General features: G+C 38.9%; 1 protein-coding gene across 12 annotated transcripts in view; it reads left to right on the top strand.

Moving 5' to 3' along the window:
- SGK3 (serum/glucocorticoid regulated kinase family member 3) overlaps nt 1-26,077 on the top strand; it is a 150,698-nt gene that overhangs the window by 89,344 nt on the left and 35,277 nt on the right. For 10 of the 12 annotated variants that reach the window (XM_055286187.2, XM_063643253.1, XM_063643255.1 and 7 more), the window contains 3 exons: nt 2,727-2,799; nt 12,221-12,296; nt 20,708-20,795. In XM_055286187.2, the coding sequence (XP_055142162.1) occupies nt 2,727-2,799; nt 12,221-12,296; nt 20,708-20,795 (237 nt within the window). Of the gene's footprint in view, nt 1-2,726; nt 2,800-8,428; nt 9,555-12,220; nt 12,297-20,707; nt 20,796-26,077 lie in introns of those variants that run through there. The other 2 variants (XM_055286194.2, XM_055286193.2) reach the window with 2 other exon arrangements.

The following is a 26,077-nucleotide window of genomic DNA, read 5'->3' as shown; positions in this document are numbered from 1 at the left end:
TCATTGTTCTTATTTCATCACTTTCTATGTCTCTCTCTTTTTATGTAGCTCCTTCTAATTCTGCCTCCTGTGGTGAGGGGCAAAGAATAGGAAAATAGTTATTGGTTGAATTCTTTGAAACTACAGAAATCAGGTTGAACCTGGTCTGGATTTCCCTAAATTCAAAAACACAAATTATTTTCCTGTCCTTTTAGAATAAAAGAAAAGAAAAAAATCTCTAGGGATTTTAACTGTCAACTTCAATGTGTCCTTTATGACTAGTTTATATTTTAAACTTTTTATTATAGAAATTGTCAAACACAAGCCAAGAACAGTGGCTCACAACTATAATCCTAGCACTTCGCAAGAGTGAGGCAGGAGGATTGCTTGAGCTCAGGAGTTCAAGACCAGCCAGGGCAATGACATAATGAGACTGTCTCTACAAAAAATAAAACAACTTGCTAGATGTGGTGGTGTGTGCCTGTGGTCCCAGCTACTCAGGAGGCTGAGGGGAGGATCACTTGAGCCCAGGAGGTCAGCACTGCATTCCAGCCTGGATGATAGAGCAAGACACTATCTTAAGGGAAGAAAGAAAGAAAGAGGGAGAGGAGGATGGGGAGGGAAGGGAAGGGGAGGGGGTGGGGGAGAAGGGAGGGAGGAAGGAAGGAAGGAAGGGAGGAAGGAAGGAATGAAGGAAGGAAAATTATCAAACACATACAGAAGTAGACATACTAGTACCAATTCAGAAAATAACATTATGTTACCATCCAGCTTCAATAATTACTGATACGTGGCCATTCCTGGTTCATCTGTATCCCTAGCCAGCCCACCAGCCCACCATAATTTTGACACAAATTTCAGACATCATATCTTTTCATCTGTAAATATTTTAGTATACATCTCTAAAAGATAAAGATTCTTAAAAACAAAACATATACACAATATCATTACCACATCTAAAAATAAATGAACAGCAATGCTTTCATATTAGATATCCAGTTAAGGTTTATGTGACTGGTTGATAAATCTGTTAAGTGTCATTTAATCACTAGGTTCCCCCTCTGCCTTTCTTTTCTTTCCTTTACACTTTTCTTTTTGTGTGTGTATGAAAAACAACAAGGTCATTTGTTTACATATTTTTCAGTCTGCATTTTACTGACAGCATGCCCCATGCTGTAAAGTGATTAGTAAATTCCTCTGTTCTTTGTATTTCCTATCAGTTGGTAGTTAGAGGTATTGTTTTTGGGTGTTTTTGTTTGTTTGTTTGTTTTTGGTGAGACAGGTTGTTGCTCTGTCACCCAGGCTGTAGTGCAGTGGCATAATCACGGCGCACTGCAACCTTGACCTCCCTGGCTCAAGTGATCCTCCCACCTCAGCCTCCTACATACTGTATAGCTGGACTACACCGAGCTGATTTTTTTTTTTTTTTAGGTGAAGACTAGGCCTCGCTATGTTGCCCAGGCTGGTCTCAAACTCCTGAGCTCAAGCAATCCTCCCACCTCAGCTTCCCAAAGTGCTGGGATTACAGGCCTCAGTGAGCCACTGTGCCCAGCTAAGATACAGTTTTTACATGTGTGTGTGTATTTTTTACATCAAACTTATAATGAAAATATAACTCATTTTTATGACTTAACTGCCCCAAATTTAATTTCTTCAGGGCCAAGTTTTCCTTCTCTGAAGACAAGCATATCTGATAAACAAATGTATTAGAATATATATATAATTTAATTTTTTTTGAGACACGGTCTCTGTTGCCCAGGCTGGAGTGCAGTGGCATAATCATGGCTCCCTGCAGCCCCAACCTTCCAGGCTCAAGCAATCCTCCCACCTCAGCCTTAGGAGTAGCTGGGACCACAGGCATATGCCACCATGCCTGGCTATTTTTTTTAATTTGATTTTTGTAGAGATGAGGTCTCACTTACTAGAATATTAATAAGGGGAAGGTTAGAGCAGATAGGGTATTGAAAGCAAAATTTATCTGCTTTCTTAGAAATTTATTGTCAGTCGGCCGGGCGCGGTGGCTGACGCCTGTAATCCTAGCACTTCGGGAGGCCGAGGTGGGTGGATTGCCTGAGTTCAGGAGTTCGAGAACAGCCTGGGCAACATGGTGAAACTCCGTCTCTAATAAAATACAAAAAATTAGCTGGGCGTGTTGGCGAGCGCCTGTAGTCCCAGCTACTCAGAAGGCTGAGGCAGGAGAATTGCTTGAACCCAGGAGGCAGAGGTTGCAGTGAGCCAGGATCGTGCCACTGCACTCCAGCCTGGGTGACAGAGTGAGACACTGTCTCAAAAAAAAAAAAAAAGAAATTTATTGTTGATCTATTCATGTAGAGAAAACACCAAGATCATATCTTCTCCTAAGGTAAGAAATGAGTAATATGTATTTGGAACTGTAACAGCAGTTCTAGCCTTAGCACTTGCCATACATGATCTCCTTTAAAACTCACAGCAAATCTGTAAGGTCATTGTTAAAATTATCCTCATTTTACAGGCAGGAAAATGAGATGCAGATGTTGAGTATTTTATCCTAGGTCACACAGATACTAGGTATTTTATTGGGACAAAAAAAGATGATTAGTTTGTGACATTTTATTGGTATAATTTATATTGTACTTTGGATGATCATAAATTCAAAAGTATGTCTTATGATGGATTTTCTTTAAAATAGATTGTATTTGGCTTTGATGTATGCATAACTAGAAGACTTATAAAATTAGTTCATATAATGTTATTTTTAAAAATTTTAGTTAAAAAAACAGTTTCCTGCTATGGCCCTGAAGATTCCTGCCAAGAGAATATTTGGTGATAATTTTGATCCAGGTAAGAAACAACTTCATAGGCCAGCCGTGAAGTGATCGTTGAAGTTTGAAGAAGTAAATTAATGTATTCATTGCACTGTATAGCAGTGCAGGACTTTAAAAGATCTTATGCTCTATGAAAATAATGCCTCAGGAAGGTGCTTACTGTCTACTAGGCATTGTTTTAAGTACTTCATGTGTTTTAATTCATTCGATCCTCAGAACTTTGTGAGGTGGGTATTATTGTTGTTATCACTATTTTTATAGATAAGGAAACTAAGACACAGGTTCATTAATTTGCCCAGGACCACATACAGATAGTAAAGGGCAGATTTGGAAGTTAAATTCAAGCAGTCTGACTTCAGATAAATTTATCTGTCAATGGGCTGGGCACAGTGGCTCACACCTGTAATCGAAACACTTTGGGAGGCTGAGGCAGGAGGATCATTTCAGGCCAAGAGTTTTGAGACCAGCCTGGGCAACCTCATCTCTACAAAAATTTAAAGATTAGCTGGGCATGGTGGCGTGCACCCGTAGTCCCAGCTACTCAGGACGCTGAGGTGTGAGGATTGCTTGAGGTCAGTAGTTCAAGGCTGCAGTGAGCTGTCATCATGCCATCGCACTCCAGGCTGGGTGACAGAGCGAGACCCTATTAAAATTTTTTTTAATTGATTCTTCAGGTTAATTTGGGAAACTTTACTGACTTTAAATCAGTATCATGAAGAATATTCACTTTTATATTCAGAAATATTAAATATATACTGTGTACATAGTAACTTGCAGGCCTCTGAATGGGATACCAAAAAGATATCCTAGGCTGGGCACGGTGGCTCACGCCTGTAATCCCAGCACTTTGGGAGGCTGAGGCGGGCGGATCACAAGGTCAGGAGATCGAGACCATCCTGGCTAAAACGGTGAAACCCTGTCTCTACTAAAACTACAAAAAATTAGGCGGGCGTGATGATGGGCGCCTGTAGTCCCAGCTACTCGAGAGGCTGAGGCAGGAGAATTGCTTGAACCCAGGAGGCAGAGGTTGCAGTGAGCTGAGATCAGTGCCACTGCACTCCAGCCTGGGCGACAGAGTGAGACGTCATCTCAAAAAAAAAAAAAAAAAAAAAAAAAAAAAAGAGATATCCTATTGCTCACCCTTGGGGAACCCATGGACACAGGGTCTCGGCATCTAGCACCTATATGACTAAAGCTGCAGGCATGGAATTTTCCCCTAGAACCCAAGAGATTAATCCAGGTCACAGATGGCTACTTACAGGGAAACAAAAGTCTTCTTATCCACCAGGAATTCTGTCAGAAGAGTCGTCTGTCTCTGCCACAGATGAATCCCGAATAGATTGCCCTCCTTCCCCAACTAATTTGCTTGTAACCTTGTAACTGGTTAAATTGATAATACCTCACATGTCTGTGTAAGAAAAGAAAGAGAGATCTTGGTCACTACTCAAGATAAAAGCTCTAAGGTCCCTTATATTGACTGTGCTTTCTCTCTCCATCCTAACTTTATACCACTTGTTTTCCTCCCACAGCATATCACTGTGTTCTGTAGAATTCTGCCCACCATTAACGGACTGCTCTTTATCCTGCATCTTTTTCGTATTTCTTCTACATTTTTCCTTTAATTAAAACTTTTTTTCCCCAGAGGCTGCTTTGCCTATAGCCCTCTCAACTGGAGGCTTATTATTCTTTACACTTTATGAACCTCAGGTTTGGAGAATGTTCTTACTTCCCTGGTTACATACAGAGTTTGTTCCCCCCCCCCCACCCCCTTGGGAGTATATAGCACATTTCACTGTAATTGCCAATCTGTCTTAATAGTAAGCTGTAGATTTTCTGAAGGTGCAGACTTACATCTTTTTTTATTGTTTGACAGTGGCAATATACTGGTTTTAAGGTATTACTTTATTACTTTAAAACTGGCAAATACTAGGTTTTAAAGTATTGCTAAATATATGAACCCATTAATAAAGAGAAGCAAGAGAAAATTGAGTTGGCACAACAAAGCCAGATTATATTGTGTAGACCTGTGGCTTTTGTACTCCTGCTTTGTTTTCTCAGCAGAACAGTTTTTTCCCAATTGAAATCTTACAGAGACCAGATATGGTAGCTATGCCTGTAATCCCAGCACTTTGGGAGGCCGAGGTGGGCGGATCACTTGAGGCCAGGAGTTCAAGACCAGCCTGGCCAAAATTGTGAAACCCTGTCTTTACTAAAAATAGAAAAATTAGCCTGGCATAATGGTGCGTGCCTGCAGTCCCAGCTGCTTGGGAGGCTGAGGCAAGAGAATCACTTGAATCCAAGAGTCAGAGGTTGCAAGTGAGCCTAGATTGCACCATTGCCCTCCAGCCTGGACAACAGAGCGAGACTCTGTCTCAAAAAAAAAAAAAGAAGAGAAAAGAAAACACAAAAGAAATCTTATGGAAATGTAATATGTGAAAATAATTTAAATAGAGCTGCTTTGTTGGTATAACAGTGAAGTATCTCCTTGGAGCACAGGTTGAAAAGCATCTTCATGGGTAGCATGTGGGCCTTAGTGGCATTTGAGCAAGATGTGAAACTGACAGTGTGTAATTTATGGTGAGCACAGCAGAGGAGAGACTGGGAGACTAGTGAAGGGAATAGTGCAATAGCCCTGGCATTAGATAATGAGTATGGGGACTAGGGTAGAAATAGGGTTTAAAAATGAGCAATGTACAAGAACTCCTTTAATGAAAAATCTGGAATACATCTTGATGATTGCTTAGGTAACAGACATATAGAGAAGAGAAGGAGAGATAATTGGAGGGTCTGGCCTGGGTGACTGAGAGAATTAACTAATTAGAAGTGGCAGAAAAATATTAAGAAATCAAACTACTAATGATAATATGAGACTTGAACTTGGGTTGGAGTTCTGTAGAGCGCTTAACTGAATCCTTAAGACAATCATTTCATCAAGGAAAGAAAGCAAAGAAGTAAAAGACTGGCAACATTGCTGCTTTCGTTGTTAAAGGCAAGATACCAGGCTGAATGCTCTTTGGTCCTTTGTTTTGATGAATTAATTGACACTAAAAACTGATTTTTTTGAAGAACTGTTTGTGTATCCTGCGTATATTTAATATGACTTGGCAACAGTGAAAAGGATCATATGTCACAGAAATATTAGAAAGTCCTGCATTGGGGAAATCAGATCTAAGTCAAATTCAGAAAAACAATGAATAAGATGCTCATTTGGTTACACTTTGGTGATACAGGCATTCCCATATTGTTCTGGTGGAATAAAAAGTGGTACAATCCATGTTGAGGGGAATTTGGTAATGTTTAGAAAAACTGTGAATGCATTTTCCACTTTGGCCAAGAAATCACATTTCTAGGAATCTGTACCTAAAATAAACTGCATGTGATATAATGTACACACAAGACTGTGTATTGTGACACAATTTTTAACAGAAAAACTGGAAACAATAGAAATATTTTTCCAATGGAGCTGGATATAACATACTTGTAAAAAGGAACAAAAAAGCTCTTTATGTATTTTGCTATGGCGTGATCTCCAGAATATACCATTAAATGGAAAAAAAAAATCACAGTGCAGCAAATGAGTTTGTATGGTGTGTATATTTGTGTAGGAAAAGGTATGGGGATTCAAAAGGAAATAATGGAAGAATAAATAAAAAACTAATAAAACTAGTGACTTTAAGGATGAGGGAGAGATCGGGAAAGGCAAAAGGGGTGGAAGTTAGATGCCCTTGAATGAATTTTGTTCATACCTTTGACTTTGGAACCATGTACACATTTTAAACAATTTAAAAACAAAAATAAAAATGCAATAACAAAGCAGCCTCTAACAACTGAAAATAAACCAAAGGAAAAAACCTACCTTAATATAAGTAACCTTAAAACGTGGGATTTTGACTGTATATTCTTCATAGGATATATTGCTAAGGATAAAAACAAAAACCCATGGACAAATTTAACACTGCATTCAGTAGTGTTAGTTATATGGTGTTGTTATTCTGTAATTAATGTTACTATCATGGGAACCAAGATTTTAAGCAGAAGAGGAAAGAGGAAAGTGATACAAACAAAATAAAAAATTTTAAGTAAAAATCCTGTAATTTTTGTTTGTTTGTTTGTTTGTTTTTTTGAGATGGAGTTTCACTCTTGTTGCCCAGGCTGGAGTGCAGTGGCGTGATCTTTGCTCACCGCAACCTCCACCTCCTGAGTTCAGGTGATTCTCCTGCCTAAACCTCCTGAGTACCTGGGATTATAGGATGCGCCACCACACCTGGATAATTTTGTATTTTTAGTAGAGATGAGGTTTCTCCATGTTGGTCAGGCTGGTCTCGAACTCCTGACCTCAGTTGATCTGCCCACCTTAGCCTCCCAAAGTGCTGCGATTACAGGCGTGAGCCACCGCACTCAGCAAAATCCTGTAATTTTTAACTTAATTTGGAAATATAGTTTGAAATAACTATTTATTTATTTATTTATTTATTTATTTATTTATTTATTGAGACGGAGTTTCTCCCTTGTTGCCCAGGCTGGAGTGCAGTGGCGTGATCTCGGCCCACCACAACCTCTGCCTCCCAGGTTCAAGCGATTCTCCTGTCTCAGCGTCCTGAGTAGCTGGGATTACAGGCATGTGCCACCATGCCTGGCTAATTTTGTATTTTTAGTAGAGATGGGGTTTCTCCATGTTGGCCAAGCTGGTTTTGAACTCCAACCTCAGGTGATCCACTGGCCTCAGCCTCCCAAAGTGCTGGGATTACAGCACCACCATGCCTGGCCCATAATTTATTTTTTTACCTTAGTAAAAATATTTTCTAGCACTCTCTCCTGGAAATGCCTGAAAGCAATAACAAGTAGTAACCAACACCCCTAGCATTCAGATTGTGGTCTCTAAATACCATTTCCCTCTCAAAGGAACCAGAGTTCGCTGGAGAAATGGTGATCCCAGATCTGGGGCAGGAAATGTACAAGATGATCTCAGGGCAGCTTGCCTGAAAGCAAGGAAGCTATTTAGGATGACTGAAGTTTGATCAAAAGAACACAGGAGCCCAGTTGTTTGGGGCTTTCACTGAGCAAAGATTAGACAGAATGGTGAAAGTAATTATCGTAGCAGGTTAGAGCACATCAGTATAAAGAATATCCAATTTACTTTGTCTGGGGGGAAAAAAACCTCATGAAACGCTGTAGAGGTTACGATAGTAAATTTATTCGCCAAATCAATAAATTAAAAAATCAAGGATTTATCTTGCCTTTGTTTTATGAAATGTAATTTATTTGTACCAAAGAGATAATGTTGGAAAATACTTCGTAGCAGAATCACAGTTCATAAATAGAAGAATCACAGAATGATAAAACTGGAAAATCCTTATACAACTTCTGATGAATTAGTAGTTCTAGGTAAAGACCATCAGTGGTTTGAAGACTTTACTGGGGCAGAAGGATATGCTTCTAAGATGGCTCACTCATATGGTTTTTGGTAGAAAGCCTCAGCTCCTTGTGAGTGGGCCTCTTCTTAAGAGGCCTTGCGTGTCCTTACAGCATGGCAGCTGGCTTCCCCAGAGTGAGGGATCCAAGAGAGCTAGCAAGGAGGAAGCCTCGGTGCCTTCTATGACTTAATCTTGGAAGCCACATGCCATTACATCCACCATATTCCGCGAATTAGAAGGTAGTCATTAAGTCCAACTCCCATTCAAGAGAGAACAAGAATGAAGTTCTACCTGCTGATTGAAGGGAAATAAAAGAATTTATAGACATTATGAGATAGTGATTTCATGGCTTTGCTGTTTTTTTAAAGATACTGCCATTTAGAAATGCACACTGATTTATTCCCCCCACACCAAAAAAAAAAAAAAAGTCTGTCTGAAAATTGCTTTAAAATACTCCAGAAAAAAAATAAAATAAAAGGTGAGGAATGAGGATAAATGAAATTGGAATAGCAGAATGTTCATAAATTTTAAAGTAGGTGAATAAGGTTCTCACCTTTTGTGTACTTGTGAAGTTTTTCATAATAAAAAGTTAAAAATAAAGTCAGCTGGGCACGGTGGCTCACGCCTGTAATCCCAGCACCTTGGGAGGCCGAGGTGGGTGGATTACCTGAGGTCAGGAGTTCTAGAACAGCCTGGCCAACATGGTGAAACATCGTCTCTACTAAAAATACAAAAATTAGCCAGGTGTGGTGGCACACGCCTGTAATCCCAGCTACTCTGGAGGCTGAGTCAAGAGAATCGCTTGAACCTGTGAGGCAGAGGTTGCAGTGAGCTAGAATCGCACCATTGCACTCCAGCCTGGGCAACAAGAGTGAATCTCCGTCTCAACGAAAATAAATAAATAAATAAAATCATACCTGAGAAAAACATTCTGAAATTCCCTTTTTAACTTACCTCATGGTTGGTAGCCATTCTATGGAGTTTTTGCTTATCTTTTTGAGTTCTTATGCTGCAGCTTAAGCCTATGTCTTCTTTTTGTTTTGTCTACTTTATTCTAGTGTTTGCCAACCTCTATAAGATAGATCTTACATACTTGAAGACTGATTTTAAGAATGATCTCTGCCTGTACTTTTTGTTAACATTTTATTATGAATTTAATGACTTTTTAATAGGATGCACCCAGAGGAAACCATACTTTTAACTTTATTTATAGATATGTTTTTGAGTCTGTCTCCGTTGCCCAGGCTGTAGTACAGTGGTGTGATCTCAGCTCACTGCAACCTCTGCCTCCCAACTCAGGCGATCCTCCCACCTCAGCCTGCTGAGTAGCTAGGACTACAGGTGTATGTCGCCACAGGTAGCTAATTTTTTAATTTTTTTGTAGAGACATGCTCTCACTATGTTGTCCAGGGTAGTCTCAAACTCCTGGCCTCAAGTGGTTCTTTCACCTAGGCCTCCCAAAACTGTGGGATTACAGATGTGAGCCACTGTGCCCAGCCTTTTTAAAATTTCTAATTGAAATTTCTTTTGAATTCCAACAGATACATTCATGTAACTTCTTCATCAGAGAGATTTTTAAAAATACATATTTCTAACTATAGTTCTTAATATATAGGCCTTATATAAATTATTGGCACTTATCCTATACATTATAGTCTTACCTGGAATTTTTTTAGATATTTGCAAGATTAGTGTTGATCTAAAAAAGTAAGTTTGGAATTGCCCCTGAATTCTGACTGCTACTAGACTTCTTTCTCTTCATAGGGCTTTATATAGCGATTTTGAAACTGTTTAGTCAGTAATGAAATGGCAAGCCTAGAAGCACGTAGAGCAGCATGGGCTATAGCTCACTGAAGGAAGGAAATTCCTCTCTTCACACTGGCCTTCAAAAGTAAAATATATCTTCAGTAAGCATCCACAGAACAATTTAAAGCTGCTTCCATATAGTTAGTAGGTTTTCTCTGAATATCCTAAATGTAGTCATTCATTTTACTTCTTCATATGTTACTAAGTTCAGTTCTAGAGAAATAACTGTGTTTCAGTTACAGTTTTTAATGTAAACCTCACATGTGCTTTGCTACCTAGTGATATTATAAATGTCCTTGGAAGAGTTTAATAAGATACCTACCTGAAATTCTTCAAGGAATTCTTAGATGAACAAGAAAAAAGTACCAAGTACATGCATCTGGCTCCAAAAGACCAGACCTGATTTTATATTTGTTTATATTTGTATGAAGCCATACCTTACATTTAAGAAATAGAAATAAACCTGGAAATAACCCATAATTTTGGTGCCAAACAGTATACATTATACCTTTATTCAGTAGAAATCAGTTTACTAAACCAAAACTCATTGTCAAGTGGAATATTTTTTATGGGTTTTTATCCAGACATTCGCCGTTGGGAGACAGTTTCTCAAATCACATGTGTCAGTTTTTAGAGTATATTTCTTAAGAATTGGCTGGGTGTGGTGGCTCACGCCTGTAATCCCAGCACTTTGGGAGGCCGAGGTGGGCAGATGACAAGGTCAGGAGTTCAAGACCAGCCTGGCTAACATGAGGAAACCCCGTCTCTACTAAAAATACAAAAATTAGCCAGGTGTGGTGGTGCGTGCCTGTAATCCCAGCCACTCGGGAGGCTGAGGCAGGAGAATTGCTTGAACCCAGGAGGTGAAGGTTGCAGTGAGCCGAGATCGCGCCACTGCACTCCAGCCTGGGCAACAGAGCAAGACGTTGTCTCAAAGAAAAAAAAAAGAGGGTTTAGGATAATGGCTTTTAGACCCCCCAACCACTAATAATAACAACAACAAAAGTAATAGTATCTAATGATTATTAGCTATAAATAATACTCTTACCATCTGCTAAACATCCTACTGTAAACTTAGATGCATTATCTCATTTAATCCTATAACAGCATTATGAGGTATAAATATTATTACTATCCACATTTTACAAGTAAAAATTTAAGTCTTGGAAAAGTTCAAGGTTAGGAAGTAGGAGAGACAAAGATATTTGAATAAAGTTTTCTAATTCCAAGAAAAGTGTGTATTTCAAAGAAAAGAAAGGTTTGTGCTTAATATTTATTCCTAAATTGCTATTGCATGAGCTTCAATTATCAACAAACAAAACACTTCAAAAATAATGGACAGGCTGGGCACAATGGCTCACGCCTGTAATCCCAGCACTTTGGGAGGCCGAGGAGGGTGGATTGCTTGAGCCCAGGAGTTCAAGATGAGCCTGGGCAACATAGTGAGACCCTGTCTCTACAAATAATACAAAAATTAGCCAGGCGTGGTGGTGTGTGCTTATAGTCTCGGCTACTTGGCAGGCTGAGGCGGGAGGGTTGCTTGAGCCCAGGATGCAGCGGTTGCAGTGAGCCTAGATCACACCACTGCACTCCAGCCTGGGCAACAGAATAAGACTCTCTCTCAAACGAAAAAAGAAAAATTTAAAAAAAGAAAATACTGGACAATTACTTGTTAGGAAAGTATGCCTGTGCATTTTTTTAAGGTTTTTTGTTTGTTTGTTTTTTACAGTGGAAGTTAAACTAGAGTTTTGGTGATATTCAGTTAACCAATTAATCATTATTGCCCAGTTGCAAAGGATTCCCAGAAATCCTTATTTTTTTAAATTAGCGTGATTTTCAGTCATCAGCATCATAGTGTTAATTTTTATTCATTGGTAGTACATGAGGAGTTGGACAAAGCAATGTGCTTCTCCAATTTTTGTAATTAGTCTATTTAGAGTCCATAATAGGCAGTTTTGAGAACTTTCTTTTTGGAGATAAATTGTCTGCTTAATTTTAATATATAATTACATATATGTAATATATAATTATATATTATATAAATACGATTCATATATATAATTTCTAAGTATGTATTCCTTGTGTAACAAGTAGCGTGAATTTGAAAATAGCTTCTTAATCAAAATTCACTATCTTGTGCTTATCTGTTATGTAACTGTTGATGATAATTGCATAGTCTGACATAAATAATCCTAATAGTTTATATCTCTCTTCCAGATTTTATTAAACAAAGACGAGCAGGACTAAATGAATTCATTCAGAACCTAGTTAGGTATCCAGAACTTTATAACCAGTAAGTAATTTTTGTTGTGTTCTAAAGGGACATTGAAACCAAACCTAAGAATACTGAATAATCCTTATATAAATTTTGTTTGTTCTATGAAATGTTACTGTGCTATATATGTTTGTAAAATCTTCCTTGAGCATTTTCTCCCTGATACTCTTTCTCCCCTTTTCTCATCTTATTTTCTTTTTTCTTTTGTACTTGTATTAGTTTTATAGATTAAACTTGAAATGAATTTGCATAATAAATTAAAGCATCTTGCTAATTATTTGATATTATATTTTATCTATACCTTCAAAAAGCATTTAAGTACCTGCTACTTGCATTGGGAATATAAAGCTAAGTGTCATCCCCACCTTCCAGAGGCACAGGCTCCCAGTGTAGTGGGAAAAACAGGCATATATTAATAAACAAGTAATTGAAGCTGGATAATTTTTATGATAGAGGTGCTAAAAGATAGCAGAGAAAGGTGTAGGCATCTTTTCTTGAGGAGGTCAAGGAAGGCTTCCTACAACTTAAAGGATGTGTAATCATTCGAGAAAAAAAGAAGGCTTTCCAGGTGTAACAGGATACAGAAAGCCTGAACCGTCAGGACAACATTTCATGGTGACTGGAGCTGAGTAGATTTTTGGAAAGAAGACGAGGTTGAAGGAGTTGTCTGGGGTTGGGCACATATGCCACCATTTCTGCTTCACTTGGGGCAGCGTTCTGTTGACCCACATGAGGCCTCCAGTCTTTCTCAACACAATATTCCAGCAGCCATTAAAATAAAGGCGCTTTCCCAGCCCTGTGGGTGTCTCATGCTGACAGGTTTAAACTTCTCTCTGTAGGCCAGTAGCTCCCAGCTAGGAAGATGGAGGTTATATCAGAAATACTACAAAAACATTGGTAGATCTGTGGTTTGGCTTGTGTTTTCGTTTTTGAGTCTGGTAGTTGGTTTATGAGTATTCATTACATTTATTGTGGTTTGTAATTTATGTTATAGTACTTGTATGTATAAAGTATTCTAAGAGGAAATGAAGAGGATAAAATATTTGGAGAGCTTTTCCGCAGCTCACCTATCTGTGTAAACTAAAGGTTGCCTATGGGCAATGGTATAAATATGACACACTTTAACAGTCTTTTCAGAAACACAACGCTGAAGAACTGTATTTTTGAGCAGTTGTTCTAAAAATGGTGATTACCATTTATATGATTCTTTATAGCTCTCAGAGGCCTTCTACTATTCTGAACAGGCCCTCTGACTGCTTTTTAAATTTACTTAATTGAAATTACTAAAGTACTAAAATATAAAAACTGGATCTCCTCTGACAAGGTCTTCTGGTCAGAGATATGGATTTCCCCTGATGCTCCCAGGTAAGGCAAGGGTCAGGCAGGTCTCACAGCTGTGGTCACACCAGCATTAGAAAGTGCAGTAAGAACAGGTATCCTCTGCCACCTCTGGCAGGTGGCAGAAGGGCATGAAATTTGGTAGGATACCTGAACTCACAGTTCCCTTGTCTAGTCTGTTCCTCAGTAAAAAGTCTTATTATTTGGCTCTTTGTTTAACTATTTTCTTAAACATTATGCCTTTTCCTGGGGATATGCGCTATGCTATCTTCACCTTAGACCCACCCTTCTAATCTCTAATTGTTGCTATATACACTGGAGATTACTTTGAATTGGCATATTACTGGCTTGTGTGAAATGTAATTCATGCATTCAAAGCTTGAATTTGTCTCTTCCTTTGACAGAGCTGGCATGGAATAAGTATGCAATAAATGGTAGTGGTTATTACTTCTCCTAGTATTTTAAGTTACTCAGAACCCCTAACATTATATAATAAATACTAAGTATTCATTCTGGATCTTGACGTGCAGTATTGTAAAGATGTTATATTTGGCATTAAAATTCAAGTAAAAGCAATTGGATTAAATTGCCAGTTTCCAAAACCTTATACTGTGAAATACACAGTTCTTGATTGTACAATTCAATGGATTTTTAAATATATATACACCCTGTAACCATCACCATTCCATTCATGATAGAAGATATATTTCCAGCACCCCAAAAATAGTCGAGTTTTTTAAACTTAATTTTTTTTTTTTTTTTTTTGAGATGGAATCTCGCTCTGTTGCCCAGGCTGGAATGCAGTGGCGTGATCTCAGCTCACTGCAAGCTCTGCCTCCTGGGTTCACGCCATTCTCCTGCCTCAGCCTCCCCAGTAGCTGGGACTACAGGTGCGCACCACCACACCCAGCTAATTTTTTTTTTTTGTATTTTTAGTAGAGACGGGGTTTCACTGTGTTAGCCAGGATGGTCTTCATCTACTGACCTCGTAATCTGCCCGCGTTGGCCTCCCAAAGTGCTGAGACTATAGGTGTGATAAACTTAATTTTTTAACTGACATTTTCTTTTTAGCAAAATGTGATATTTACTTTTTTTTTTTTTTTTTTGAGATGGAGTCTTGCTCTGTAGCCCAGGCTGGAGTGCAGTGGCGCAATCTCAGCTCACTGCAACCTCTGCCTCCCAGGTTCAAGTGATTCTCCTGCCTCAGCCTCCCAAGTCACTGGAATTACAGGTGTGTGCCACCACACCTGGCTAATTTTTGTATTTTTAGTAGAGACAGGATTTCACCATGTTGGTCAGGTTGGTCTCGATCTCCTGACTCATGATCTGCCCGCCTCGGCCTCCCAAAGTGCTGGGATTACAGGCATGAGCCACTGCACCCGGCCAACATTTCCTATTTTCTAGATCTTTTCTGTTGTTGACAGAACTTTAATTTTCACGCTCTTCATTTGAACATCAAGCTGTTCTTAAGACAGTAGAAATTTAAGAGAGCAAGAAGAGAAGCCAGTCAGCAAGTGTATCTTGAGCACCTCCTATGTACCTGTTACTACTGTTAAGGAAATGTACTTTATTTTTATTTTTTATGTTTTTGAGACAGAGTCTCGCTCTATTGCCCAGGCTGGAGTGCAGTGGTGCGATCTCGGCTCACTGCAACCTCCTCTCCCTGGGCTCAAGCAATTCTCTCACCTCAGCCTCTTGAGTAGCTGGGATTACAGGTGTGAGCCACCACACCCAACTAATTTTTGTATTTTTAGTAGAGACAGGGTTTCATCAGCGGGCCAGGCTGGGTTGGAACTCCTGACCTCGATGATCTGCCTCCCAAAGTGCTGGGATTACAGGCACGAGCCACCGTGCCAGCAGGAAATGTACTTTTAAAATAGTTTTTCTTCTGGCCAGGCGCAGTGGCTCATGCCTATAATCTCAACAGTTTGGGAGCCCGAGGCAGGCGGATCATGAGGTCAAGAGATTGAGACCATCCTGGCCAACATGGTGAAACTCCATCTCTACTAAAAGTACAAAAATTAGCCGGGCATGGTGACCCGCGCCTGTGGTCCCAGCTACTTGGGAGGCTGAGGTAGGAGAATCGCCTGAACCTGGGAGGCAGAGGTTGCAGTGAGCCAAGATCGTGCCACTGCACTCCAGCCTGGCGACAGAGTGAGACTCCATCTCAAAAAAAAAAAAAAAAAAGGAATTTCGCCTGCCTCAGCCTCCCGAGTAGCTGGGACCACAGGTATATGCCACCACACCCGGCTAATTTTTGTATTTTTAAAGAAGACGGGGTTTCCCCATGTTAGCCAGGCTGGTTTCGAACTCCTGACCTCAAGTTATCTCCCCTCCTCGGCCTCCTGAAGTGCTGGGATTGTAGGTGTGAGCCACCATGCCCAGTCAAAAAAGCTAATTTTTAAGATGACTTTATTAAAAACATTTTAAAATCATTTTCAAACTAGAATAAAATGTTAGTATTTCTCTCATCTCTGGATGAAAAAGGGTTTTCTGAGCATATTGTCAGTGAATGACATTATCACAAGGTAAAACAATGAAAAATTTGACTAATAAAAACTTTGTGCACGGTGGCTCATGCCTTTACTCCCAGCACTTTGGGAGACCAAGGCAGGCAGATCAGTTGAGCCCAGGAGTTCAAGACCAGCCTGTGCAGCATGGCAAAACCCCCTCTCCAGAAAAAAAATGCAAAAAATCAGCCTGTCATGGTGGCATGTGCCGGTAGTCCCAACTGCTCAGGAGGCTGAGCTAGTGAGGTAGGAGAATCACCCGAGCCCAGGAGATCCAGGCTACAGTGAGCCGTGATTATTCCACTGCAGTCCAGCCTGGGTGGCAGAGTGAGACCCATCTCTAAAAGAGCAAAAGCAAAAAAAGCAAAACTTTTGAATCCCCAAATCATAAGTAAAGTAAAATTGAAAACCAAAAATACAGAAAAAGCTTTCCATGATAAAGGATGATAGATAAATACATTTAACATAGTAAGAACCCATGCAAACACTTAAGACACCAAAACAAAACAAAACAGGACAAAGCACATTGAATGGTTCACAAAGAAGGACACAGAAATGGCTTATTGTCAGAGAAACTAAACATTTCCTTATGTATTTAAGAAATGAAATGGAAACAGAAATACCTTATTTTAATTTTATTTCATTATAACAGAGAAAAGTGCCCAGATCAGGACTGTACAGCTCAATAAAGTATGAGAAATAAACATAACTGAATTATATCATCCCCTTAGGCCAAAAAAGAAAATATTATGAACACCCCTGAGATCTCTTACACAACTTCTTTCAATCTCTGTTTCTTTCTTCCTTCCCAAAGGTAACTACCAGCGTGACTTTTAACAAAATAGATTAGTGTGTGCCCTGTTTTTGAACTTTATATAAATGGAATCATACAATATGTGTTATCTGTCTGGCTTATTTCCCAGCAGTGTGAGAGTCATCCATGTTGTCTCATATAACTATAGTTTGTTCATTTCCATTGCTGTATAATGTTCCATTGTGTGAGTATACCACAGTTGATTCATTCTACTGTTGATGGGCATTTCAGATACTAATATTTCTATTTTCTGACTATTATAAATAATACTGCCATTAGCATACCTTTGGTGCACATGTGCCAACATTTCTGATACATCTTGGAGTACAACTTGTGGGTTGTAGGGTATATGTATGTGTTTAACTTTAGTGGATAATGCAAAATAGTTTTGCAAAGTGATTTACCAGTTGTATACTTTCCATCAGCATGTGAAATCACGTTGCTTACCTCATTAACACTTAGTATTGTTAGTCTTCCATTTTAGCCATTCTGGTGAGTGGGTAATGGTATCTTACTATTGCTTTAATTTTGCATTTCACTTATTACTGAAAGCGATACTGAGTACTTCCTCTTTAAAATACAATTTTTCACATCAAATTATCCAAGATGTTAATATAAAATGTAACATTTAATGCTAAGCAAGCCTGAGAGTCTTCAGGATGTTCATATACTGCTAGAAGAGTATAAATTGGTACAGCTGCTCTGGAAATCAGTCTTACAAACTGTATTTGTTTAATACTGTAAAATGGTTTATAATTCAGATGAGTAATTTTATTTTTAAAAATCTGTTCTGAAAGTCGTGGAGTTCTAATACTATGCACAAAGACTGTCAACTACAGCATTGTTTATGGTAATGAAAAGTTGGAAGTCATACCCTCAAGTGGAAGAATCATTGAGTAATTTTTAGTACATTCATGTTATATATCATATATCTATCAAAAGTGATTTGTTTATGAAGTTTTTAACAAGATGGGGAAATGTTTATGATGTAGTTTTAAAGTGAAAATTTAAATATATTGTGATCCTAAATGTACAGAGAAAAAGACTGAAATAAAATATGCCAAAATGTTAACAGTGGTTGCTTCTATGTGGTAAGATTGAAAATCGCCACCCCTACATTTTATAAACCTTTTTGTTAAGTTAAAAATTCACCACTTAAATTATTCTAAAGTGTACAATTCAGTAGTTTTTTGTTGTTGTTGTTTTGGTTTTTTTTTTTTTTGAGATAGAGTTTTGCTCTGTCACCCAGGCTGGAGTGCAATGGCGCCGTCTTGGCTCACTGCAGCCTCGGCCTCCTGGGTTCAAGAGATTCTCCTGCCTCAGCCTCCTGAGTAGCTGGGACTACAGGTGCGTGCCACCACATCCGGCTAATTTTTGTATTTTTAGTAGAGACAGGATTTCACTATGTTGGCCAGGCAGGTCTTGAACTCCTTACCTCGTGATCTGCCCGCCTCAGCCTCCCAAAGTGCTGGGATTACAGGTGTGAGCCACTGCACCCAGCCCAATAGTTTTTAGTGTATTCATGATGCATTACAACTATCATTACTAATTCTACCACCCCAAAGCTAATCTAACATTTTCATCCCCTTAAAAAAGAAACTTTACCTCCAAATTATCTCCTCCCCCAACCCTTGGCAACCGCTATTCTACTTTCTGTCTGTAGAGATTTGCCTATTAAAATGAAATTATATAGTAGGTGACTTTTTTTTTTGCCTTTGTTCATTTAGCATAGTATTTATGAGGTTCATTCACGTTATAGCATGTGTTAGTGCTCTTCGTTCCTTTTTATGGCTAATATCCCATTGTATGGATAACACCACATTTTGTTTATCCATTCATCTATTGGTGGACATTTGGGATATTTCCACTTTTTGTCTGTTATGAATAATGCTGCTATGAGAAATCATGTATGAGTTTTTATGTGGACATATGTTTTTATTTCTCTTGGGTCTTTGCCTAGGTTTGGAATTGCTGGGTCTTAAGGTAACTCCGTGTTTAACTTTTCAAGGAATTGCCAAACTGTTTTCCACAGTGGGTGTACCATTTTACATTTACACAAGCCCAACGCCTTTTATTTTTATTTTTTTCCTATTTTGTTTATTTATTTTTAGAGACAAGTTCTTGCTTTGTCACCTATGCTAGAATGCAGGGGTACAATCTTGGTTCACTGCAGCCTCAGCCTCCTGGGCTCGAGTGATTCCCCTGCCTCAGCCTTCTGAGTAGCTAGGATGACAGGTGCACACCATCATGCCTGGGTTTTTTTATTTTTATTTTTTGTGGAGACAGAGTCTTGCTATGTTGCCCAGGCTGGTATCTAACTCCTGGCCTCAAATTATCCTTCTGCTTCAGCCTCACAGAGCATTGGGATTACAGGCATGAGCCACCACTCCTGGCTAGAGCCTCCTCTTTTTAAAAATAATTTTTCATCTTTTGAGTTTCCTGGAAATAATGTATATTATTTGATTAAATAATTAAGGACAGATTGGGGAGAGGGTTCCAGGTATGGAGATTTAATTATTCCCCACAGTCGTCATGAGTCCATCTGTGGGCCATCTCTAATTTTAGTCCATTTTTTTCTGTTCATCCTTCATCTTCATAGCCATTTCCTCATCCCCCTTGATGATACCCACTTCAATGTGTTTGATATATGTCCTTATATATCTGTGTATCTTTGGTAAACAGACTGATGCTTTGTGCCTATGAGTATTTAATATATATATAAATGATACTGTGCTATAGTTTCTTGCTTCTGGCTGTTGACTGGTATGCCCTGTAGGCAGTTAGCATAGTTGACTTACTCATTTCCCTGGTGGTAAATGCCTATTATGCTTTTAACTTACTGTTACAGAAAATGCTGCAGTGAACATTATAGTTACATGCCTTTCTGTGGACCTGCACATAATTTTTTTTTTTTTTTTTTGAGACGCAGTCTCACTCTGTCACCCAGGCTGGAGTGCAGTGGCGTGATCTCGGCTCACTGCAAGCTCCGCCTCCCGGCTTCACGCCATTCTCCTGCCTCAGCCTCCCCAGTAGCTGGGACTACAGGTGCCCACCACCACACCCGGCTAATTTTTTTTTTTTTTTTTTTTTTTTTTTAGTGGAGATGGGGTTTTACCGTGTTAGCCAGGATGGTCTCGACCTCCTGACCTCGTGATCCGCCTGCCTCTGCCTCCCAAAGTGCTGGGATTACAGGCGTGAGCCACCGCGCCCGGCCAGCTGCACATAATTTTTTCTATGGTTTACCCCCAAAATTAGAATTTCTGGGCCCAGGGAAAATGCATACACAGTTTTACCAAGTATTGCCAGATTGCTTTTTAGAAAAGTTGCTTCATTCTGAATTGTCACCAACAATATTTGAACATTTCTCTTTCCCTATTTTTTTTTTTTTTTTTTTTACCAACTTTTGGTATTATCTGTCTTTCTAACTTTTGCCAGATAATGGACATAACGTGATATCTCATTATCATTTTAACTTGTATTTCTCTGATTATTAGTGAAGTTAGACATCTTCACAAATTTGCTTGCCATTTGGGTTTTCTTTTCCATGAACTACCTGTTTATATGTTTGCCCATTTGTCTATTGGTTTCTCTATTTAAAAAAAATTAATTTGCTTATTACATTTATAATAATGAATATTAATGGATTCTGTTTGACTTTCTTACTGTAAATGCTAATATAGTTATTTCTATTTTGATTTTCATTTTAAAAGGGAGAAAGGCTGTAGAAATGTTTTTGAAGTTATAATAAAGTTAATTTTTGTTTTTAGTCCAGATGTCAGAGCATTCCTTCAAATGGACAGTCCAAAACACCAGTCAGATCCATCTGAAGATGAGGATGAAAGAAGTTCTCAGAAGGTAGTAAGAGGAATTGCCTTTCTTAATAGAAAAAATACTATTCCCCAAAGGTGAAATTAGCGGCTTTGGGACACTTACTTCAAATGAAGTAATTTCTTCCATAGTAGAGTTTCAACTGTGTAGAACACATAAAAACAAATGCATATACCTCTTACAGATCACTATTTCTTTTTGCTTTTGAGATGGAGTCTCACTCTGTCACCCAGGCTGGAGTGCAGTGGCACAATCTCAGCTCACTGCAGCCTCCACCTCCCATGTTCAAGCGATTCTCCTGCCTCAGCCTCCCCAGTAGCTGGGATTACAGGCGCCTGCCACCATGCCCGGCTAATTTTTGCATTTTTTAGTAGAGATGGGATTTCACCATGTTGGTCAGGCTGGTTTCGAACTCCTGACCTCAAATGATCCACCTGCCTTGGCCTCTCAGAATGCTGGGATTACAGGCATGAGCCACTGTGCCCAGGCCACAGATCACTATTTCTTATAAAACCTATAGAATGAGTACTTTTTATACTAAAAAGTAATATAGGTTATTCAGACAAATTTGAAAATAGTAGGTAAAAAGAAAAGTATTATCCATATTATTGCACCCACACCTAAAAATTTTTAACATCCTGGTGATTTTCTTTCCAATCTTCTCTAATGTATAGGGTTTTAAAATTACTTAATTTTAATTATGCAGTGTATACAGTTTTATATTCTGCTTTCTTCACATCTTATTTTATCATTATTGCCACCCTTGAAACTATTTTGAATTTTGGCCAACAGAAGAGGCCTTCTCGACCACATTACATCCCACTTACTCTGCATTGTCAGGATTTTATATACAGAACAGTCAATACATACATGCCAGTTGGCATCAACTAACTTTTATTTCTGTGATATATGTACATAATTAATATGTGTTCCTAACAGAGAATAGGGTAGCCTTGTTTTTTTTTGTTTGTTTGTTTATTTTTTTGAGATAGAGTCTCGCACTGTTGCGTAGGCCAGAGTCAGTGGCGTGATCTCGGCTCACTGCAACGTGTGCCTCCCGGGTTCAAGTGATTCTCCTGCCTCAGCCTCCCTAGTAGCTGGGACTACAGGCACCTGCCACCACACCCGGCTAATTTTTTTTTTTTTTTTTTTTTTGAGACGGAGTCTCGCTCTGTCACCCAGGCTGGAGTGCAGTGGCACAATCTCGGCTCACTGCAAGCTCTGCCCCCCGGGTTCATGCCATTCTCCTGCCTCAGCCTCTCCAAGTAGCTGGGACTACAGGTGCCCGCCACCACGCCCGGCTAATTTTTTTGTATTTTTAGTAGAGACGGGGTTTCACTGTGGTCTCGATCTCCTGACCTCGTGATCTGCCCGCCTTGGCCTCCCAAAGTGCTGGTATTACAAGCGTGAGCCACCGCGCCCAGCCTGCCCAGCTAATTTTTGTATTTTTAGTAGAGATGGAGTTTCACCATATTTGCCAGGCTGGTCTCGAACTCCTGACCTCGTGATCCTCCTGCCTCGGCCTCCCAAAGTGCTGGGATTACAAGTGTGAGCCACTGCGCCTGGCCAGTGTTGTTTTTTAAACTAGATTGTGATAGCAATAAGTAAAATAAGCTTGTGCCTTATTATGAAGATGTTTTCAACATTTACCTTAGAAAGTTAGGTGGGAGAAGTAAATTGTAATAATTTAACTGTAAGTATTACTATGTAGCAATTAAATTATTATAAATGTTATATAAATATATCTACATAATTCAAAGTTTTAAACAACTATTATTAAATATATACATGAAAATCAGAGATGATGGGTTGAAATACAGTTTTTCTTTATAATGCCTTTTAATTTTGTTATGGTTCTGTTTTTGTGATTTAAAAGATAATATGGTACATTGGAATATTACTGTCTTAGGGCTAAAACCTTCATTTTGAAACAAGACATATTCCTTTTTTGTGACTACTGGAAAGTAGTAATTTTCCTTCTCCGATACCCCAAGAAGATTCTCAGTTAAGAGAACAAATGTAACTTTTACATCTGTGACATGGTTGCTCCTAGGACAGTGTGAAAAGCTTTTAAAAAAAAATCTCTGTAGCTGGTCAAAAGAGAAACAACAAACTGGGAAAACATTTGTAACAAATAAGGCATAAGAAGAAATAACGTCTGTGTGAAAAGCCCATACAAATGGGTTTTTGAAAAGAATGATACTTAACATCGTAGTAGATAAAAGGAAATGGGGCATGAAGGAATACTCTTAGTAAAAAACATAGAGGAAAATGTTCAACGTTGATGCTATTAGCAAATGAAAATCTTAGAGAGATTTTTATTGCTCTACCAAATTAACAAAAATGTACAGTAAATAAAATATTGCAGAACTGGTAACAGTAAGGTAAAACGAGCACCCTTGGTCATCATTGGTATCATAATTTTATGCAACTCTTTTGGAAAGCAATTCAGCAGTACATATCAAATATAAAAATATTCACATCAGGAATTGACGGAAATGGAATAATCCACACAAAAAAGCAAAAGATGTTCATTTCAGTATGATCTGTTAAAAACAATATTAGACTCAACCTAAATATTGACCAATCACTTAGTGTTTGTCTATATATGTTATACATTTTAAATTATTTTTCAAGATCAGATGTTAAGCTTTGACATATCAAGTGAAATCAGTATTTAAAACATGCATATTCACACTATGATTTACAGTCAGTTTTTAAAAAAGATATGCAAATACTATATGAAAGTAGTGTAAATATTTGCAAAATTATATATTGGCAAGGTTATGGATTTTAAAAAACCTTTTTCCTAATACTTTCAACATTTTCCAACTATTAGTATTTTTAATTGAAAAATGAATGATTTCAAGTAATGTTTTTAAAATCTATGTAACCAGACTGGGCGCGGTGGCTCACGCTTGTAATCCCAGCACTTTGGGAGGCCGAGGCGGGCGGATCACGAGGTCAGGAGATCGAGACCACGGTGAAACCCCGTCTCTACTAAAAATACAAAAAATTAGCTGGGCGTGGTGGCGGGCGCCTGTAGTCCCAGCTACTCGGAGAGGCTGAGGCAGGAGAATGGCGTGAACCCGGGAGGCGGAGCTTGCAGTGAGCCGAGATTGCGCCACTGCACTCCAGACTGGGCGACAGAGCGAGACTCTGTCTCAAAAATAAATAAGTAAATAAATAAAATAAAATCTATGTAACCATGATTTTCCATGTTTTGCTTGCTTACTCATGTGAGACTAGGTAGGTTTAGGTTATTTGAAGACTATCTTGCCTTGCAGTGGAAGACAGCTGCAGACAACTTGAAGACAGAACCAAGCTGAGAGATTTCTGGGTTCTGCCGCTGTTGGCTTTAAATCTGAGTTTTGTTTCTTTTTTCTTTTTTCATCCATAACGTCTGAAACTTCCACTAGAATCCCTTGAGGTTTTAAAATACTGATAAAAAGAATCTCTTTTAAAAAAGGAAAAAGCCATACTTTGTTGTGTAATTGTAACTACTTATTAAGGACTTTTTTTTTTTGAGACAGAGTCTCGCTGTTTCGCCCAGGCTGGAGTGCAGTGGCATGATCTTGGCTCACTGCAAGCTCTGCCTCCCGCGTTCATGCCATTCTCCTGCCTCAGCCTCCCGAGGAGCTGGGACTACAGGCACCCACCACCACGCCCGGCTAATTTTTTGTATTTTTTAGTAGAGACGGGGTTTCACTGTATTAGCCAGGATGGTCTCCATCTCCTGACCTCGTGATCCACCTGCTTCGGCCTCCCAAAGTGCTGGGATTACAGGCATGAGCCACCACGCCTGACCTATTAAGGACTTTTAAGTGAATAACTAAGTGAAGTTCCTAGCTGGAATATTTTAGAGGGCATCTGGACCTACTCCCTTATTTACACAGAGAAAAATAGAGGCCAAGGGAAGTCAAGAAACTTAAATGATCTCAATTAGTATTCATTCTGTTAATAAATTATACCTCACCCTCAATTTAGTGACTAGATATTGTCTTCAAAAATAGTAAGTACAATTGTCTAATTATATATCCTAATAATTTTCATCATTTCAGAAATGTGATCCATTAGGGAAATACTTGCCTAAATAATAAAATCTAATTACATCTTAACATATTAACATACTTAAGGGGACAAGTTGTTCATGTTGTTTAATCTGCACTATATTTAATCCTCTTCCTTCATCTTTTTTTTTTTTTTTTTTTGAGATGGAGCCTCTCTGTTGCCCATGCTGGAGTGCAGTGGCTCAATCTCGGCTCACTGCAACCTCCTCCTCCTGGTTTCAAGCGATTCTCCTGCCTCAGCCTCCCAAGTAGCTGGGACTGCAGGCGCACACCACCACGCCAAGATAATTTTTGTATTTTTAGTAGAGACGGGGTTTCACCATGTTGGCCAGGCTGGTCTCGAACTCCTGACCTCGTGATCCACCCGCCTCAGCCTCCTAAAGTGCTGGGATTACAGGCGTGAGCCACCACGCCTGGCCTTCCTTCATCTTTATAAGAAAAATTTATTGAATGGAAAATTAAACCAGTTATCTGCACATTCATTAAAAGAAGAAGTGTATTGAAATTACAACTCAGTTTGAATTACATTTTAAGAGTCTAAGGAACACTGAAATATTTATTTTTTATTCCGCTTTTATTATTGATTTGTTTTGATTATTTTGTAGCAGTTACTTAGTAGAAAGGAACACTGTAATATTTAAACATTAAAGGCAACTCTTACATTAAAACTGTCACAACAGGACTAATCTCATTTAATGAATTTTTTATGTATAACAATAGGAAATAAATTTGAATTGTAACTACAACGCTGGTGCCAATGTTGTTTTTTCATGAGAAACTTCTTTATTTTATTATTTTTTGAGACAGTCTCATTCTGTCACCCATGGTGGAGTGCAGTGCCGCTATCTCAGCTCACTGCAACCTCTACCTCATGGGTTCAAGGGATTCTCCTGCCTCAGCCTTTCGAATAGCTGAGATTACAGGTGCCCATCACCACGCCCAGCTAATTTTTGTATTTTTAGTAGAGATGGGGTTTCACCATGTTGGCCACGCTGATCTCAAACTCCTGACCTCAGATGATCCACTCGCCTCCACCTCCCAAAGTGCTGGGATTACAGCCGTGAGCCACCACTCCCGTTCAGAAACTTCTTAAGAACTTTTGAAGGATGAGATAATTTGCCCTTTATTTTAGAAAATAGTTTATATTCTAGATATTATAAATTTGAAATGAATTTAAGTAAAAATAAATACTACCTATGTCTATAATAAGAAGTTTGGTAAGATAAAATTTTCTTGGCC

The sequence above is a fragment of the Symphalangus syndactylus genome, chromosome 7, assembly GCF_028878055.3.
Source record: "Symphalangus syndactylus isolate Jambi chromosome 7, NHGRI_mSymSyn1-v2.1_pri, whole genome shotgun sequence".
NCBI classification, from domain to species: Eukaryota; Metazoa; Chordata; class Mammalia; order Primates; family Hylobatidae; genus Symphalangus; species Symphalangus syndactylus.
The sequence above is the reverse complement of the archived record's forward strand: the minus strand, read 5'-3'. Positions and strand labels throughout refer to the sequence as shown.